We start from the raw sequence: 20,221 nt of genomic DNA, 5'->3' as shown, positions 1-20,221 counted from the left end.
ATGGAGAGACAATCTGAATTATATGACTTAGAGGGTCATCCTAAGAAAGTATGTTTAAGGAATGATAGAAATGTTGGTTCTTTAGGTGTTTGGGTTGGTGATAGTCCATTTGAATTTTTAGTTCCTGTCACATTGTGTCAAATTATTGTTCAAGTTATAATCTCTCAAGGGCTTTCCTATGCTCTAAGGCCTCTGAAAACACCCAGATTCATATGTAGTATTCTGGTAAGTTTTCACCAAATTCAAGTCATTAATTTCTTATCATCTATTATATATTACAATTATGTTATTTGCATATCAATTTCATTACATTGTTCTTTTGAAATAAAAGTAAAACAATAAAATTTATGTGTTTCTGAATACACGTATATGTGAACAAGAAAGGTTCAAAAGTTGGTGAAAATTTGTGTGTAACTAATTAATCCAAAAAATTGAATGATATTTGTGCATAAAAATTCTTACATTGTTTGAAGAAAGAGAGAAGCTTTAAAGGAAAATGGTTCCATATAATTAGCATATTTCGTAAGAATAAAGATCCTCTCCAATATTCGAGAAGAAACTTTCTAAAACCATGAGCCTAAAGTTCATTATTATTGCTCTAATGTGATACTAATTGCTTAATGTCCTCCAAAAGAAACATATTATAATAATTTAGTTACTTACTGTATGGTTGTCTAATTTTTCTAATTATTATTTTCAATTTCTTTCATTGATTAGATAATTTTTAGAAATTGTTCTTTACTACTAAACCTCTTTATTATGATCTTCGAAAGATCATAAAATTGAGATGTATTCATAATTGATCATGTGTTTACATACTTAAGCTCACCTTCTTTCTTAGCATATACTTCTTTGGCTTGAACACTCATTTGGATCCAAGTTTTTCATGACCACAAAGAAGATATATTAATGTTCTACTTTGGCCTTCTTCTCCTTCTTCTTTAACTTCAATAAAATCTCCATTCTAATCATTTATTGACAAGAGTGTTCTCATTTTGAAGTAATTGGGTGTCACCTTTCTCTAAAACCTCCCAAGCATCTTGAACCAATTAGCAAAGTTTTCACACAATGAAACCAAATTGTCATAATTGTCACTAGTAATTAAGATGAGGGAATTCCAATATAATTGATCAAAGAGTTTATTTTTTATTCAACCCTTAATTAGTGTTTAACCAACTTTATGTTGGTAAACTTAATTTATGCCACTATATTGGAGAAAGAGGAATTATAATAACAAAGATAAAAAATTATAATTGTTTTAAAATATTTGTTTTGATCTAATATCATACTTGAAGATCTAATTGAACAATTGGACCAACACCTAATTTGCTTGTTTTTGCATATTTGTTTATACTACAATTCATGATACCCTTTTGTTTATTATTCATAATTTCACTACTATATACATTATTAGAATTTAGGTTTAAAGTGTGATTTATACAATAAACTATGAAACATTTTTGTGCACTTTCACTTGGGTTTATTTATCAAACGAGTAAATAAATTGTGGCATAACTAAGATGCAAAGTAAGTAATTTATCATATTTATATGCATGCTGATGATAGTGAAATTTGCAGGCTGGTATTCTGTTGGGCCCATCATTTTTAGGGCACAGTCGTAAATTCCTGGACACATTATTTCCATGGAAACAAGCTTCACTTTTACTCACATTATCCAAGATTGGTGTTGTATATTTTGTGTTCATTACAACAATGAAAATGGACATAATTGCAACCCTAAGAGGAGCAAAACGTTGTTGGTTATTTGGGGTAATACCATTCTTATCTTCATATATGGTTACAGCAGCACTCTTAAGTTTCTATAACCCTGAAGGTAGAGTTGATGAATCAAAACAAATTGTTCCAAATGTCTTCACTTTAAGTAGTTTTGCTGTTGTTACTCAAGCATTGCTAGAACTCAACCTTCTAACAACAGAACTAGGGAAAATTGCTTTGTCTTCAACCCTAATAGCTGAAATAATGCAATGGACTACAGTGGCACTTCAATTCAGATCCATGAATCAGTTCAATTATTCACTTGAATTTATGATCAGCTTATTGGCTTTTGTATTATTTTGTGTTTTTGTTGTAAGACCAATGATGATGATGATTGCTAGAAAAACACCAATGGGACAACCACTGAAAGAAACCTATGTTGTTATGATACTTCTTGGTGCATTAGTTTCTGCAGCTATTTCTGATTATATTGGTATATCATTTGTCATAGGACCTACAATTTATGGTTTGGTTATGCCAAATGGACCACCTTTGGCAACAACAATTTCAGACAAGAGTGAAGTTATTATATCACAGATTCTTATGTCTTCTTTCTACACATATGTTGGCATAAACACAAATTTTACTAAGATTCAGAATTGGAAGATGGTTATAACATTTCAGTGTATCTTATTTGTGGGTTTCATGGTAAAGGTTATTGCTTGTGTGCTTCTCTCTCCAAGATATAATATTAGACCAAAACATGGCTTTGCTCTTGGGTTAATATTAAGCGTCAAAGGCATAATCGAACTCTTATTTTTCACTCGACTAAGGAACAATGGGGTAATCATCTTTTCTCTTAATTATTTCATCTCCATCTTTGCTATCATATACCTAATGTATATTAAAAGTTACATATCATTTAGCATATGCATTCAAATTACACAACAACCAACAAGATGTTGATCTAGTGGTGTAAAGTCGCGCTAGATTCCAAGATGACTAAAAGGTTAAGAGTTCGATTTCTATGAGCGACATTTATTGGGAGGTAAAGTTACGTACCGGAAAGAGTATAGTTCTTTACCCATAGGGTGAGGAGATACTCTTGGTAGTACAATTTTTTTTTATAACAACGACAATCAAGCCTTTATTTCAGGGTTGACTACATACATGAATCGAACGGCGACATGATGTTATATTGTAAATCATGTTGGCCGACATACGCATTCAAATTATAATACAATAATTTTAATTTATTTTTGTTATTAATTTGCAGATTATTGATGGACAAGTATTCAGCCAAATGGTACTTTATGTGGTGTTGATGACCTCAATATGTGCACCCTTGATCAAAGTCTTGTATAAACGCAACCCTCGTGTATTGAAAACACAAAATAGTGTTGAAGGGCATGTTATAAGAACGATACAAAACACTTCAGAAAACATAGAATTCAACGTTGTTTCTTGTCTACACAATGATGGAAATGTTCATAGCATGATTGCATTGTTAGAGACATGTAACCCTAGCAAAGAAAGCCCCTTATGTGTTCATGTAATCCATCTCATTGAGCTTTCAGGAAAATTCACACCAGTTCTTCTTCCTATGAACAAGCAAAATAGAAAATCATTATCCATAAACTACCCTAACACTAATTCTATCTTTCGAGCTTTTGAGAACTACTCCAACAATTCTAGTGGTCCTGTCACTATTCTTTCATATATTAATGTTGCACCTTATGATAGCATGCATGAAGCTGTTTGTAACTTAGCTGAAGAGAAAGTTGTTCCTTTCATTATCATACCCTTTGATGGGAATGATCAAAGCCTAGGTACCCTAACAGCACCTATGATTCGTGACCTTAACACTAAATTTCTAGATAGTGCACAATGCACGGTGGGGGTACTTGTAGATAGGTACTCAACACTAGGTTTGAGCATCTCCAAGATATGTTTTCATGTCGGAATCTTCTTCATCGGTGGAACGGACGATAGAGAGTCATTAGCATTGGGTATCCGAATGTTGGAGCGTTCGAATGTTAGGGTTACCTTGTTGAGAATCGTCATGAAAAATAATATCGACAACGATGTTGATTTTGAAATGTTGAATGAAAATGATGAGATAGAAAAAGAGAAAGACGAAAGCTTAGTAGATGAATTTAATGGAAAGAAATATGATAATGATAATGTAGTTTTCGATGAGGTTGTAGTAGAGGATTGTATCCAATTGATGGAAGCGATTCGAGGAATGTCGGCCGAAAAGGACTATGACCTTGTAATGGTGGGTAAGCGACATAGTATGGGGGATTTGAGAGAGGAAGAAATGTCAAATTTCATGGACAATGCAGATCAATTGGGAATAGTTGGAGATATGTTGGCATCTACCGAATTTTGTAGTGGCATGGTTCCAATATTGGTGTTGCAATGTGGTGAGAATCATGAAAAACAGATTGAGAGACTAGGATGCGTACAAAATGTGTAGAGAAGTGTTAGTTTATACTTATTTTTCTTTTTAACCTATATGGTTAATTCAAGTTTTGTTTTATGAATTTCTCATTCACTTTATTGAGCTTAATTTATTGGATGCTTTTAGAACAATCATCTATGTACGCTATATATCCTTGTGAGAGAAACTCTTTGTGCGAAAATGTTTTATTCTAAGTATGCAAATCACTAAAATAACTTATGAATATTTTACCAAACAACAAAAAATATATCTTATAAATAAATATGCTTATTTATTTGGAAAGGTGTACTTGATTTGAATTCACTTATAAATTTAAGCAATAAGTATAGATGTTTATATATATATATATATATAGGTATAAAAATATTATCCATGGTGTTACACAAAATATAAGTTCAAGTAAGCTTATTATATGGTAGTTCGGATAGGATTGCACATTTTATTAATCCGTCACCATATTAGCTTCCCTTATAACAAAAAGTATCCAAAGAAAGGATTGAAATATCTTATCGTTGAACAAGTTCATAAACAAAAAATACTGATAAAATATATTAGTACAAAAATTATAATTACATATCCAATAAGAAATAGTTATAGCCAATATATTTTATGAGTATGTCCAAAGAATGAGCAATTGAATCCCATTAATAAGAATATATTATGATTATTTTGATACTCCAATTTTAATTATGAAAGTTGCTTATCATATTTCATGTTTCTAATGGATATACATTATTAGATTTGATAATAACAAAGAAGAAATACTCAAGACATTAAAGTTGGATCATATTTTTCACCATATATTATGTTAAAGAAAAATGTTAGTTTTGTATATACTAATGTGTTGACTAGTCCACTTTTTTATTTTTTAGTATTAAGTATTCAATTTTTATATATTATATTTTGAAAATTTTCAATATACTTTTTATAATTTGTATATCACTTTTGGGATAATCATGTATGAACTGTTGAATGAAATGACATTTGTATCACTTCTCATTCTACATTAGCAGTACTTTATCATGAATTTTACTGCCAATTCAGGAGTCCCTTATAAAAAAGTTTATGAATTTTAAATTCCGATTATGATGATGGTTAGTGTGATTGTTGTTATTGTGACGTGAATTTAGTTGTTGTAGTATGATTTTTTTTTTAAATTGAATTTGATATAGTTGTGTTGCGATCCAAAGCAGTCACATCATTGTAATTTTAGTGACACATCATAATTACGATATGATATGGTTGCCATAGTAACGCGGTCCACAATTTGAAACAATAAGCTAAAATATGCTTGTTAAACCCTAAATATGCTAGAAGTCTCGTAAGGAGGAGGAAGACCAAGAAAAGCCATACGCGAAATGGTTAAGAAAAACTTAGATATCAATCCTTTATCGATGAACATTATTTATGATAGAGCATTATAACATTATTCGATTATTGTACTCAACTCAAACATGCAAAATTCACAGAAGAATAAAAGAATAATCATAAAGAAAGTCTCCTAAATTATGCAAAATTTGTACTGCATGATGTTAGTAGTCCTCAGAACTAAGAACTGGTCTAATCTCTTGAAGCTGCTGAAGCACTTGCTGAATATCTGGTCTAGCTGATGGAGAAGGATCAACACAGTGCAAAGCAAGCTTCAATGTGTTTAACAACTCATCACCAATTGTTGATGCATCTCTCATCAGCTCGACATCGAAAACCTCATTAGTCCACTCCTCTTTCACAATGGATGCAACCCACTGAGCCAAATCAACATCATTCATAGACTCATTAGGTGATTTCCCTGTAAGGAGTTCCAATAAGATTATACCAAGACTATAGATATCACTTTTATTGGTTGCTTTCTTAAGCTTTAGTAGCTCCGGCGCGCGGTATCCCAATGCTCCAGCAGTAGCTATAATGTTTGAATTAGCAGCAGTTGTCATTAATCTCGAAAGACCAAAGTCTGCAATTTTCGCATTTGTGTTCTCATCAAGCAAGACATTGTTTGATGTAAGGTGCCCGTGTATGATGTTTTCTTGCGAATGAAGGTAAAACAAGCCGTTAGCCACGCCCTGTGCTATTCTCATCCTTGTTGGCCAATCAATAACTGTTTCGGGTCCGCGAACTGCAGCGAAATGGAAATACTTGTTAATAAGCCCTGTTTGATTCACTACTCAGGTAGAAACTAGAAACTGTTGGATTTTGTACACATGCCAGAACAGAACCAAATAGAGCATGCATGTTCTGTTCTATATTTGGTGTATAATGTATACTAACAGAACAAATCACTAAAAAGTATAACATTTTCATTCCAATGAAAGAGTGCAACCATAAACAACAGAACAAAACATCTTGTTCTACCCCGTACCATCATGTTCTTTTCACGAACCGAGACCGAATGCTACTTAAGATTTGAGTGAGGTAGTCAAAAGTGTGTATAACAAATGGCTTATAGAACAATCTCATGAAATTAATCTAACTAACTTTCAACTTATACTAACTGCATTCTAGTAATATTCTAAGTTCTACCAACAAAACAATATATGCTGTATTAAACTACTAGGACTTACCATGTAGGAAAGAAGCAAGATTTCCCTTATGCATGTAATCAAAAACCAGAAGCTTTTCACCTTTGGGTCCCAAGTAATAGGCCCTAAGAGCCAAAAGATTTGGATGTCTAATTTTCCCTAGAACACAAACTTCTGATTCAAATTCCCTCTCATTCTTAGTGATTTTTTCCCTCAATCTCTTCACTGCTACTTCACTTCCATCCTCCAATGTAGCCTTATACACAGTTCCATAGGTGCTCTTTCCCATTATCTCTGCTGTTGCACACAAAAGATCATCAGCTGTAAATGCCATTGGTCCATCAAAATGGACTAGTTTCCCTCCGCCTTCTCCGCTACCTTCTTCAACTTCCCCGACACCACCAACAACAGGAGGGACTCCTTTTCCTGTCCTCGTAACGACCCGGTCATTCGCTGCCTTCGATGTCGCTCTTTTTCGAATCAGGCAGATGAGCAGGACGCAACAAAGTGTTACCAGGACTATGAGGAGTGCTCCTGCTGCTATGAGAATTATGTCTTTGGTACTTAGTTTCATATGATGGTGTTGTTGTGACAATTTCGGAGGTGAAGCAATAACACCAAATGACGGAGCCGGTGAAGGACATCGGGTTGAAAGGCTATACCCACATAGTCGAATATTTCCTACAAATGAGCTTGAGTTGAATTTATTGGCAAGTAGAGTGGGAACAGAACCTGAGAGATTATTGTAAGAAACATTGAAGAGATTAAGACTATGTTGAGTGTTAAAGGAGATTGGAATTTCTCCACTGATATTATTCAGTGACAAATCAAGCTGCATAAGATTGGAAATGTTACCAATACTTGCAGGAATATGACCACTAAATTTGTTTCTACTCAAAATCAGAACAGAAAGATTATGCAATTTGCCTAAAGTTTCTTGAATTTGACCACTTAAGGCATTATTAGAAAAATCTAAAGTTTGAAGCCTTGAAAGTGTTCCTATTTCATTTGGTATAGTTCCACTAAACTGATTATGACTTAGAGAAATCTCTTTGAGTTCACTTAACCTTCCCAAAGAAGAAGGAACATTTCCACTGAATAAGTTATGATCAAGGATCAAACTTTGAAGCCTAAAGAAGCCACTCTTAACACTACCACCCCATGTGTTAGGAACAGAACCAGAGAGATTATTGTGTTGAAAATCAAGAATTGTAAGAGAATCTGAGTGAGTTAGTTTAGCTGGTATTGAACCTGAAAAGGAATTGAAACTCAAGTTAAGCCAATAAAGCCTAGTGGAACTAGCAATACTATCAGGGATTGTTCCTGTGAGCAAATTATTACTAAGATCAAGTGACTGAAGCAAAGGACAGTAACCTAATGATGGAGGGATAGAACCACTAAGCTTATTATTGAATAGTTGAACTCCTCTAAGATTAGGAAGAAGTCCTAAACTTGAAGGGATTGAACCACTAATAAGGTTATCATGAAGACTAAGCTTTCTAAGTTCTTGAAGTTGACCAATCCTATCACTGATTTGGCCACTTAACCCTTTCCATGGAAGCTGTATTACAATAACTTGTCCCATAGAACACTTGATACCAATCCAACCTCCAGAACAAGCTCCATAGCCACTATCATTCCAGCTTCTCAAGAACCCTTTTGGATCAACCAACTCTTGCTTGAATGCTTCAAGTGCTAAGAAATCTGATTCTGTTACAACCACTCCATCCCAATGATCATTTTCACCTAAACCTGGCTTCACACATGTTGGTAGTAGCATAAGAATCCATAAACAGAAGAAAAGCTTCAATCTTTCTATCTTCTTATCAGAAACATGAAAAGGGTTGTTATGGAAAAAGCATTTGGAACTAACCATAATGAATTATGATACCCTTATAAGAATGTATGAAGTAAAAGGAAGTGTGATTGAGTGAAAGTGATTACTTATGAATAAGATGGAAAGTGAAAGAGTGTGTGATAGATAGGAAACAATATAAGAACAAAAGTTGAAGGATGGTTTTGACATTTTGTAGTAAGAAGAGTGAGAAGAGGGAGTGAAACTGAGAAGGAGCACGTGATTGTCATAAGAGTTTGTGTTCTTGTGTTTGAGAGAAAGAGGAAAACTTAATATCAGGTGGGTGTAATAACAGGTTCTCATCTTGTCATTCTTATCAAAGAGTAACGGCTACTTTTCCTCATAATTCCATGACAAACCTTCGTTGTCCTCGAGCATGTCCCAAAGTCTGTCCCAACTCAATCACAATATCTCACATCAATTAAAAAATTTAAACATTCATGATTTTGTCTATTTTTATTTCATTATGATTGGTTTGAGATTGACTGTGGGACATGCTTGAAGATATCTAATCCCCATCCATAATTCCAATACACTAGTCATATACGATTGAGAAATTAAAGTAGAACTTGTTATAATTGGCACTAAAAATTGTAATCCAATCTAATCATATTGAGGGTAGCAACAAAAATTTGTATAGTATCAATGAAAATATGTCATATTAATTAGATAAATTAAATGCATAACAAATGACACAAAATTTAGTATTACAAATCTATATTAAATAGGATATCTTTCATAGATTGAAATCAACATCATTCATATACTCAAATGGATTCCAAGAATCTCTATACCTCAAAATGATTAGTGAATGACATCCTTATTTAAAAAATATTGTAATGCAAATGTGATTGTTTTTACTAAATGGAAAAACATTATATTATATTATATATATATATATATATATATATTATAATTAAAAATGAAAAATACATAAATATATAATGATATATAAATGCCACCTAACATTATACTTGTTTGTTTTTGGTGGGCTTATGTTTCGCATGAATAAGGATATGTTGTTTTCTATAATATCTTAAATTATGTCCGACACACTAATGATAATGAAGTAAAAGCAGATAAAAATAATAAATATTTAAATTTTTGAATTGATATGATATAATTAATTAATATGTTATATAATTTGAGATATAGTTTCGAACAATAAATCTGAAGTGTCCTGTTCAACGCTTTATGCACCCGCGCCCCAAGGCCTAATGTTCAGTCCTGTGTAGGGTAGGTCCATCCCTCTCTGCATTATTATTAATCTCATTTCTATGATAGTGGTCCTGAAATATATGACAACAATCGTGATCATCATGTTAATACGTATAAGCCCATAGTAAAAGCCATTCATGTCCTTTTCTATATAATAACAATAATGCTTCTCATTATGAAGTGACATGTTCAAAATTGTTGAAAATAAGGGATGAGTAGAAGAGTTTATAAGTAAAAAAAATTCATATAACTGCTAGTTTAAGATTTTGATTTAATATGTAGTTTCTTACTTATAATTCTTCACTTTTTCTATGTCCTAATAATAATTAGACTCCTCGATAGTTGAAGGATAACGGGTCACAAATTGAAATGTAGAAAAATGTGGTTTGAATGTTATTTTATTTTTCAACACAAGTTTGAAGTACTGTGCCTTGATTTATTCCTGAGTCTACAACACAAAAAACAAACAAAAAGTGTCGGCAGTTATGGTAAAAATAATATCAGTGATGAAATTTAAACTATTTTGAAATTCTCCATGATCACTTTTATGACTTTTGAAGGGTGCTATCAATGCTTATTTTCCTTCCCATGGCGATGGAATTTAATGCACCAAGCTCCTATATATCTGAATCAAAATATAATACGTATATCTGAATTTAATGGACCTTCCAAACTCGTAGAATTCTAATTGCAACTAAATTCATAAATACTGAAAATTTGAAATTATACCACTCTCGGTATTCATCATTCCATAACTAAGGGTGGGCATAGTTACAAAACCAAACTTAATCATATGAAAGTAAATTAAAGAAAAATGATATACATTTCTATATATCTTCTTATACCACGAGAAAAGAAATATATATCACAAAATTATATTTTATTTATTAATAATTGATTAATAAGTGAGATGTAGCTTTTTTTTTATGTGAAAGAATTTGGTAGGAGTTTATATAATTACTTAAACTCTTTAGAACCATAATGTTTAGAATTGTAAATGACTTCCGAACTAGTTTAGAAATTAGAACCATAATATCATATCTAAGGGATGAGCTTGCCTTTTGTTTGGTTATAGGACCAATTTTCGAGAATACATCTGCCGTAGAAATCTGTGATAATAAAATTTAGTCAAACTCAAATATAAGTCTCTCTAAGTAATTTATTATACAGGTAAAACCGTTACAAATTGTAAGATAAAAACGATCCAAATAATAATAACTAATAAAATAAATATAAATTATAAAAAAATTCAAATAAAATGAAATTAACACAATTCTAGATCATATAACATTCTATCAAATTAAATAGATAGAGATAATTGTTTTATCAATTTAACCACGCTAGGACAACATGTATTTTTTTATAAGAAGGAGCTAAGGAATGCTATGGTCGTATATAAGAATTAACTCATACCACAAAAGCTACTCAGAATGCATATGTATTTTGCTTTCTTAATTTTAAAAGTTTTTTTATATAAATACATGCAAATAAAGAGTTTAATATTCATAAATTATTGATGTCAAGTTTTTATATAATCAATATACTGTACATATTATATTAATTTTATTAAAGATTCAATAATAATTAATACATGAAATAATACATGAATAATATGCTGACAATATAATATTTTTTTATATCATCACTATATAGACTATATTATTGAAAGTAAATATGAAATAATTTCATATAATAAAACTCGGTTGAGTACATGTGCCTTTTTTAATATGAGTGTAATATCATATTTATATATAATTAGCATATTATCTCTATCATTAATTTATATTTTTATATTTAAAAAACAATAATGGTTAAATATAAATGATTGTGTAAAAATTTCCTATAATTTCAAAATATGTACTTTTCTCTTTTAATATTGTATTTGAGTGTTTTTTAGTTTTGTATATGATGAAATAGTTCCTCTGCAAACTTGCCTGAAGTCTTCATAATTGTTAAGTGCCAAAATGCTAATGAAAAATCTGTAAACTTGGGACACTTAATGCGCATTTATGTTGTAATTGCGTAAGATTTCTAATAACTTAGATAATCTTGTTATGTGTAGGAAATTTTATGTGTTTATGTTTTTTCAGGAGAAGAAATGAGAAAAAAAGAAGAAAAAGGAGAAGATTGATGTTTCTGAACATTGCAAACCTCGCCCAAGCGAGGAGAAGGTTGCTCAAGCCACAAATAGGAGAAAAATCACCAGAAATCACTATTGTCCCTCGCCCAAGCGACAATTGGAGCTAAAAAGGCCCTGATTACCTGCCTGATCCTCGCCTAGGCGAAAGATCCTCGCCCAAGAGAGGGATCTTCGTCCAAGCGAGGGGTACCTCGCCTAAGCGAGGTGCTCAGGTCTGAAAGTCTCTTTTTTCCTCGCCCAAGCGAGAATCTCTAGCTTGGGTGAGGACTTGGAAGTTGGAACTAATATTGATTGTTTCGGAAGTCCGAAAGGATGATTTCCATTCACTTTTCTAAAGCTTGGAGGCACGAAAAATAAGGAGAAACTGAAGGAAAGAAGATAGAAGTCGTGGGAACGACTCTAAATCGAATTTTCTTATATACTTTCATGATTCGAGCATTGTAATAGCGAGGAGGAGTGTTTAGACATTCGTTGTTGGGATTTGAAATGTAATCTTCTTACCTTGTACTATTGGATTCAATTCTGATGTAATTGTTATTTGATTTTGGGAAGTTTATCATGTTTTTATTACATGAGTTTAATTAGCTACTAAATTCTTGTTCTTGTGTTCAAGTTTAATTGGAAAGTTAAATTTGATACCTGATTTAGATTATCTTCCTTCATGGATCATTGTTTCAGGAATGAATAATAATGTATAAATTGTTTTTACATTGTTTTTAATGTTAGTTAATCAGTCAATTAGCCAATGAATTGGCAATTGAGTGATTATCTAAGGATTTTACACTCAAGAAATTGATGTAAATGAATTGCCGAAAATGTGCGTCAAAATCAGTAACTTCACAAGTTGCTTGGAATTGAATCTATAGATGTCAAAAGAGAAAGATGATGAATTTCGATCCCAACTCTTTTAAATTCGTAGTTAACCTTTTATTTTAATTTAACCTTGTTACAAAACCATTATTAAATTATCAAACAAATCCGTGTAAATTGTTGCTCAATTAATTCTTGTAGGAATTAGTGTAAATTCATTCTGCTCCCTGAGGACGATATCTCAATACTTTACAAGATTTTATTACTTTGAAAATACGGTGGATTTGTCGTTCCATAAATATATAACAATAACGTAATCTTCATCATTATCCAAATGTCCATGCGCTTAGGCCATAACTAGGCATGTAACTAAATAGTTTATTGAATAGTCAAACATCATAACTTTATATTTTCATCAAAAGTTCTCCAACAATCAAAGTAAGTACTTATTCACATCTTGGGTTTATTTATAGAATGCATTATGCGTATATACTTGGAGAAGTTAGGCAACAAAAGCATAGAAGTTGGACTTCATCATATTAGGTTGCTTAATTACTAGCTTTTTGTATACAATAAATGTGCATATATGGCTAAAAAGTATGGTTATATTTTTGTGATTAGTAAAAGAATTGTGCAAGAAGATAAGTTCCCCATGTAAAGATAAGATTGTTTGTATCGTAATTTGGAGGTCATAAGTTTAAATTCTTGAAATGATATTTTAGTCGTGAATATATCTATCATCCAGAAACCTCATTAGGGCCGATCTTGATATTTTTTAAGTTTAGTGGAAGAAAAAGTTGGACAACTAATTTAACAGTATAAAGCTTGAATATCAAAGTTCAAACAGAATTGAGTAAATCTTCAACAAAATAGACATCTTACGAATTATGAAAACGCAAAAAACACTTTCTTTTTAGAGTCGATTGTTGTTATTTATTAAAGACTAGGTGTGATATATTTTTATGGGTCATCTTCTTAATTAATATATAACGATTTTATATTTTTCTACTTCATGTCTATCTTATTTCAATTATACATATACTATGTGATAATATAAAATAAATGACATTTCAACCATTGAATGAACTTATGGATAAAGTAATAATAATTTTAAAAGTATTTCAAACAATAATATATTTATCATATTGAGATAATATTAATTATAAAGATAAAAATATATTTAAGACTCCATTAGAGATATATGGTACTTGCCACATACCTTCCTACGTCAGCCCTGAAACCCTCGATATGAATGTCTGGTGCACATGTCAGCCATTTAGTAAAGGAATTGTACAACTATATGGATTAGATCAAATGGTATTTCACGTCATGTCTCAAACCAATTAGAATGTTCCATTTTATTATTTTTTGCTTTTAATTTTTTTATTTTATCTATGTGTCAATATATAATTGACTTAGAACATAGAATAAGACACCGTAGAAGACAACTGATCACATCCCAACTATATATGTTAGTTAATCATGCTTCGTATATACCTCTTAAAGTAGGTATGGTAAGAAGGCATCACAATTTATAAATAAATATTTGGGTTAGTATGATCTCCATTATTAAAAAAGAGAAAATTACACAAAATCAAAATTACTTACCATTCTTATCCATGTCCTTCACTCCATGATTCCATTTAGAGCAGAATATAACTTTCTTACTCATAGAAATTGCTATACGTACATGATTAGAAAACCTTACACATCACGTGAATTGAACATACGTCTTCTTTATTTCCTTGCAAAAACTCCATTTACTTAGATATATCATGTTCTTATCATCATGATCCAAAATTAATTACACAAAATTTGAAACCTGTATAGTAATATTGACTAAAATTGATTTGATGGAGTTCTAATGCTTTTAAACACGCTATTATCTTTAAATTTGGTGGCGTAATTAACTGGAGACTTTAAAAGTCAAAGCAAAATTGATTATTTGAGATTTTTTTAAATGATTGGAATTATATTTACCTATTCAATCCACTATCCTCTAGACTAAGATTTAGCTATTTAAATCAGGATTCAAACTCGAGATTATTGTTTAAAAAAAATTTGTTTTGCAAAAAAATTATATCATTAAAACGCACCGAAAAGTGTTAAGTTATTACATGTTTTTTATACTATCAAAAGTATCATTCAACTTCTTCGGTAAAGAACTAATCTCTTGTAGGATTCGTGACTGCACCTCCTAACAAGTGTCGCTACCAAGAATCGAATCATCGACCTTGTAAATTCAATAAAACCTTACACCACTAGACCAACTATGAATTGACGAAATTAAAGATAATGTCATTTTTAGATAATCAAATGGGACATATTGTAGCTAGTCAAATGATACTCTAGAGTTTTCGATATTTTTTATATTTTGTCATGCCTATGTGCAATGTAAAATGTAGTTTTGGGTCAAGTATAAAACGATGCTAATATCCAGTCACTTAGTCATGGTGAGTCAATTTCATGTTAATCATGTTTATTGCTTCTTTATTTGATTATTAAACTAATAAATAAAAAAATTATCCGTATGAAATAGCTTTCCTCAATTTCTTATCCATGTCTATTTATTGTCCCAACTCTTGTCTCATATATTATCTCACGTCAATAAAAATAAAACAAAAATAACAATAATAATAGAGATTTAATTTTTTTGACTTGAAATGACATGTTTTCATTGATATAAGATAACGTACGAGATAACAAATCTCTATTTCTTATTAACACCTCCGATTAACATGCCAAAAAGGGTAAAATGATTAATCAGTAAGCAACTTACGAGTTAGCACTAAAAAAAACAAAATTTCATCACACACGAATCTCCATTTCTAACATAGCTTATACGTGAAGCACTAACGTACAATAATTTTGACACATTGTATGGACATAACTGAATAGAAGGTCCTTTTAGAAGCAAACGGTGTTCGTGACAAGTTCCATGTCGAATAACTTCTTAAAATTGTCAACGTTGTAATAATAATTCTGTTTTTTTTCCTGTCTTTATTGATAGGCATTTATATAACTACAACAAGGTATTGGTCTAGTAATGTAAGGCACCAGAATAACCAAAAGGTCAAGAGTTCAAATTCTGGGAATGAAATTTGTTGGGAGGGACAACTACATATTCTAAAAGGGATTAATTCCTTATCTAAAATGGTGAAGATATAATTTTTTTTTGTTTCCCACAGATATCCTCGCACTGAAAGTAATCTTGTCCGAGCCGGAAACAATATATAGGACTAACTCTCCTGGCGGATATTTTTTTCAATCTAAAAGAATACAGATACATAACTCATATTTTTTATTATTATTGCATAGATCAACTGGCATAAGATCACTTTAATTTAACCTAACAGGAAGAAAGAACACTGTTTTCGAGTTTTATATATTATGAGAAAAGTGATTCCCATATATATTAAGGACATATTACTTGGGAAATATTCCATTATTATTTGAGAAATGTTAATAACTATTCTACGCCTTTGTTAAAGAAATTAAAATAGAATTTGTGTAATGATTCAAACATAAAGATAACATTAAATTACTGATACGTAAATGAGGAAATTTTTCTCCATCAAAATTGCAATAATAGATACACAATTTTGCATGTTAGTTGGTGTCAATTACATGAGGAAACAACTGTTAAAATATAACTTTATTGAAAAAAATGATATATAAACTGACAATACATTAATATTACTATATAAAAGTTAAAATTAAATAATAATGATGTAGTAGTATAAATTAAAATAAAATATATGCGTCCAAATTTTTCACTATTTATAATTTAGCATTATCTTTATGTAGAGAAAAATTTCACCGGCAATTAAAGTTTAAAAGTTTATTATAGATAAAAATAGTTAATAATATTTAATGTAAGAGTTTTTATGGATTTTCCCTATACTTTTTAAAGACGTGAAGACATGATTTTTAAAGAGAGAATATATCTATTCTACTAAAGACATTGCTTGTACAATTAACCATCTTGCTTCTCCCTAGAGCTAATATTCTTTCTAATCCTATATACATGCACTTTTTAACTTCTCTTCCCCATTCCCCATTAGAATATTTGCAACCTTTTTAACATTATTACCCAAACTTGAGTTTTTGCTAGCACATTCACTATCTTACCGTATATATCATTCAATGTGTCATGAACTATGGTCGATTTAAATAAATGTACTTAAGTTAAAATTTTAATTCTTACGTATTTTTATGATTAATCACAACTCATGATACATGGAATAAGATTAGCTCCGACTTTGTATACCAATTTTTAAGAATCTACAAATATGTGAACCAGCACATGCTAATTGCACCAAAAATATAGAGAGAGATCCAACTTAAGTTGCATCCATGGCTTGCAACTTTGAAGATATATTTGGTTGGATTCAAAACCTTCCACCAATCTCAGAATGGAGAACTAATTCCATGTCCCTAAACATATCTCCTTCAAACTCATCACAACAAGTTCTTAACCTCACCATATCCAAAAACCATGAATTCTCATCAAAACTCTCTTTTGCTATTATTGCTGAGTTCAATATTTCTATCTCTCTTTGGACCTCAAAAACATTCAAACCTAGCTCTCAAAACATGAAGTCAATAGATGAAAAAACCATTTTCAATCTCTTAGTTAATTTCATTCAAGCCATCCTTCATTATGGTTCCAACAAGAATAGCCCTTTCATTAGGTTCCCAAACTTTGAATCTATTTCAAACTTTTCAAACCTTTTCAATATTTCTTTCTTCACTCTTTTGTTCCTAGTTTGTATATATGAAGCTCCTAGAGAAATTCGTTCCCTATGTGTAAGTACTTTGAAAGACCATTTAACATGTTCTCAATCAACAAAAGCATCAAATTCTCTTATGAAACTATTGGGTTCTAATTTGCATGAGCAATGGATGCGTTCTATGAACCTTGCTATTACAAATTGGATTGGAGAGATAGAAGCACATTACAATATGTTTAGAACACCATGCCCTTTATTTTCTTATGCATTTTCAAATTTTGGTTTATGGAAAGTGCAATTATATTGTCCTATAATGTCCATGGATGTTGAGAATGCAAAAGGTCAATATTCAGCTAGTGAGAAACTTCAATTCTCTCTCAAATATCACCAGCTTGAAAGTGTTCTTCAATTCAATTATGAAGTCCTAATCAAAGAGAAGTGGGTTGAAATCATGGTCAATATTGACAACATAAGGTAATCAAGAATATAATACTAGAGATAATACATATAAGGCCAATAAATAAGCATCTTAACAATAAATTAAAAAATATAGTTATTAGCATATGCCCTTGTTTTTAGAAATTAGCTAGGAAAATAGTTAAAGAGTAATGATATTAAATTTGTGCATTTCACTTTTGTACATAATTTATATACTAGCATTGGTTATCTACTCATCATCATTATTATTAAAATATAAATTTATTTTTTATATATAAAGAAAAACTAAAATACACCCATACCATTGTTCTTTTTTTCTTTCTGACAAACAATTGTTGACCTAACTAATAAGATGTTGATATATTAGTGTAAGGTTCTGTTGGATCTCCAGACCAATTAAAATATCAAAAATTCAATTTCTGATAGTGATATTTATTAGGAAGAATAACCACACACTCCAAAAATGATTAATTACTTATCCATTGGATATCCTTCGTATTAACCTAATTTCAAAAAGTTTGTTAGTTATTAAATACTTCCATATTTATTTATTATTTATTATACTGTAGCATATGTAAATGGCTTTGGTGGCCTATTTTTACTTTCATGTTTAATATAGCTTCATATTAAACATCAATTAGCTTAATAGTGTAAGGTCCTACTAGATTTTTGAAAGACCAAAAAGTCAAGAATTCGATTCCTGATAATGACATTTGTTGGGAGGGATAGTCACGTACGCGAAAGTGATTAGTTCCTTATTTATATGGTGATGAATACCTTGATAATACCAAACAATATTAATTATAAAATTTGTGGACAGGTGTGATGTTATCAAATTGTTAAATGACTCTCTTATGAGAGAAAGAGGGGCTAAAGAAGGTGAAAAACATTTTCCTTCTAGAGTCTCATTACAACTTACACCAACTCTCCAAAACCAAGTATTGAGCTTATCAGTAGGAAAATCCTCAGAGAACCCAAGAAGAGAAATTGGTATAGACAAAACCATAGAAGCTTCACTTGATCCAACCAATACCTTGGGACTTAAGGTATCTGCAGGAGAATCCACAACTATGAGTTTGAAGCCTTGGAAATTTGAGGAATCAGTTTATGGCTATAGTGCAAATTTCAATTGGTTTCTTCATGATAGCATGGATGGTAAAGAAATTTACACATCAAAGCCTTCAAAATGTGCATTGATTAACCCAAAGTCATGGTTCAAAAATAGGTACTCTAGTGCATCAAGACCTTTCACTAGGCAAGGAGGGGTTATTTTTGCTGGTGATGAATATGGAGAAGGAGTTTCATGGAAAGTGGATAAAGATGCTATAGGGAATACAATGGAGTTTGAGATAAGGGGTTGGATTTGGTTAACATATTTGCCTAATAAACATGCAACGTTTTATCATGAAACTAGGAGGTTGGAGTTTAGAGAAATAGTTCATCTCAATGTTGCTTAGCTACCCTTATTTAGCTTATGATTCATGTTTGTAATTTAATATTTTTACTTGATGTGTTCAAGCATTTGATCCTGAATTTATGACTGAAATTAAAGTGTGTATATATAGTTCTAGAAGTGTGAATTTATTGAAGTTTTTCATTGATTAAATGGTTAATTAGAAGTTTTATAATTGGGTAGACATCTCGATTTAACATCTTAAGATTTTTGGTAGATGTGGTGTCAAGTGTGTTTTTTGGGTTCTTATATGTTATTTGACCTTTTAATTTATTTGTAATTAAATATTTTAATATTTGGTTTTCTCATTTCGTGATATTAGAGTCTATAACTTGGTTGGTCAAATTATTAAAGTAATGATTATTTGTGATGCAAGTTTGAAAGACATTTGTGATACAAGTGATATATGTTGTTCCATAAAAGTGTATTATTGAATGTGTCATTGATTGTGATTGATCAGAAAAATAATTAATTACTAAAATTTTAATTTAAATATATTTATTCAACCAATCACAAACAGTAACACATAGAGTGACACACTTTGTGGGACAACAAATGTGTTTCCCTCGTTTACACCATCAAATACTCCAACATTTTCACTCTAGAGGAAATATGTTAATATTGGGATTCACACTTTAGGGGAAATTGATATTCCCTAAGTGTGAATTTTTGAAGTCTTAAATTGGTTAATCATGATCATTTAAATGCATTATAAATTTATAAACTAAATGTCTTAAATTAATTTTTTAGGTCAAAATAGGATATTGCTTATTATATTTGAAATATATTTTCATTCATAGAACATTATCTCATATAGGTTTTAGTTAACTTTAATTTGTTTATCTTTTTAGTTATTATTTAGATCGTTATTATCTTAT

The 20,221-nt window shown here is 30.8% G+C and overlaps 3 protein-coding genes across 5 annotated transcripts; 2 read left to right on the top strand and 1 right to left on the bottom strand.

Annotated features, from left to right (window-relative positions):
• On the top strand, positions 1 to 4,195 carry LOC109327623 (cation/H(+) antiporter 15-like). Its single transcript, XM_019560798.1, has 3 exons — positions 1 to 225; positions 1,579 to 2,430; positions 2,993 to 4,195. Exons 1-3 carry the CDS (start codon positions 1 to 3, stop codon positions 4,193 to 4,195), a joined length of 2,280 nt encoding a protein of 759 aa, XP_019416343.1.
• Positions 5,516 to 8,816, bottom strand: LOC109327473 (probable leucine-rich repeat receptor-like protein kinase IMK3). Of its 3 annotated transcripts, none has more exons than XM_019560632.1 (3): positions 7,552 to 8,816; positions 6,739 to 7,428; positions 5,516 to 6,293 (listed from the first exon to the last, which is right to left on the bottom strand). In XM_019560632.1, the coding sequence occupies exons 1-3, from the start codon at positions 8,570 to 8,572 to the stop codon at positions 5,713 to 5,715; spliced, it is 2,292 nt and encodes a 763-aa protein (XP_019416177.1). In that variant the 5' UTR covers positions 8,573 to 8,816; the 3' UTR covers positions 5,516 to 5,712. The 3 variants fall into 3 exon arrangements, with proteins under 3 accessions (XP_019416177.1, XP_019416178.1, XP_019416176.1); XM_019560633.1 differs by having other exon boundaries at positions 7,876 to 8,816; XM_019560631.1 differs by having other exon boundaries at positions 6,739 to 8,816.
• On the top strand, positions 17,076 to 19,450 carry LOC109327515. Its single transcript, XM_019560689.1, has 2 exons — positions 17,076 to 17,926; positions 18,711 to 19,450. The coding sequence occupies exons 1-2, from the start codon at positions 17,076 to 17,078 to the stop codon at positions 19,345 to 19,347; spliced, it is 1,488 nt and encodes a 495-aa protein (XP_019416234.1). The 3' UTR covers positions 19,348 to 19,450.

This window comes from Lupinus angustifolius, chromosome LG15, assembly GCF_001865875.1.
Source record: "Lupinus angustifolius cultivar Tanjil chromosome LG15, LupAngTanjil_v1.0, whole genome shotgun sequence".
NCBI lineage: Eukaryota > Viridiplantae > Streptophyta > Magnoliopsida > Fabales > Fabaceae > Lupinus > Lupinus angustifolius.
This window is presented reverse-complemented; position numbering and strand designations above follow the sequence as displayed.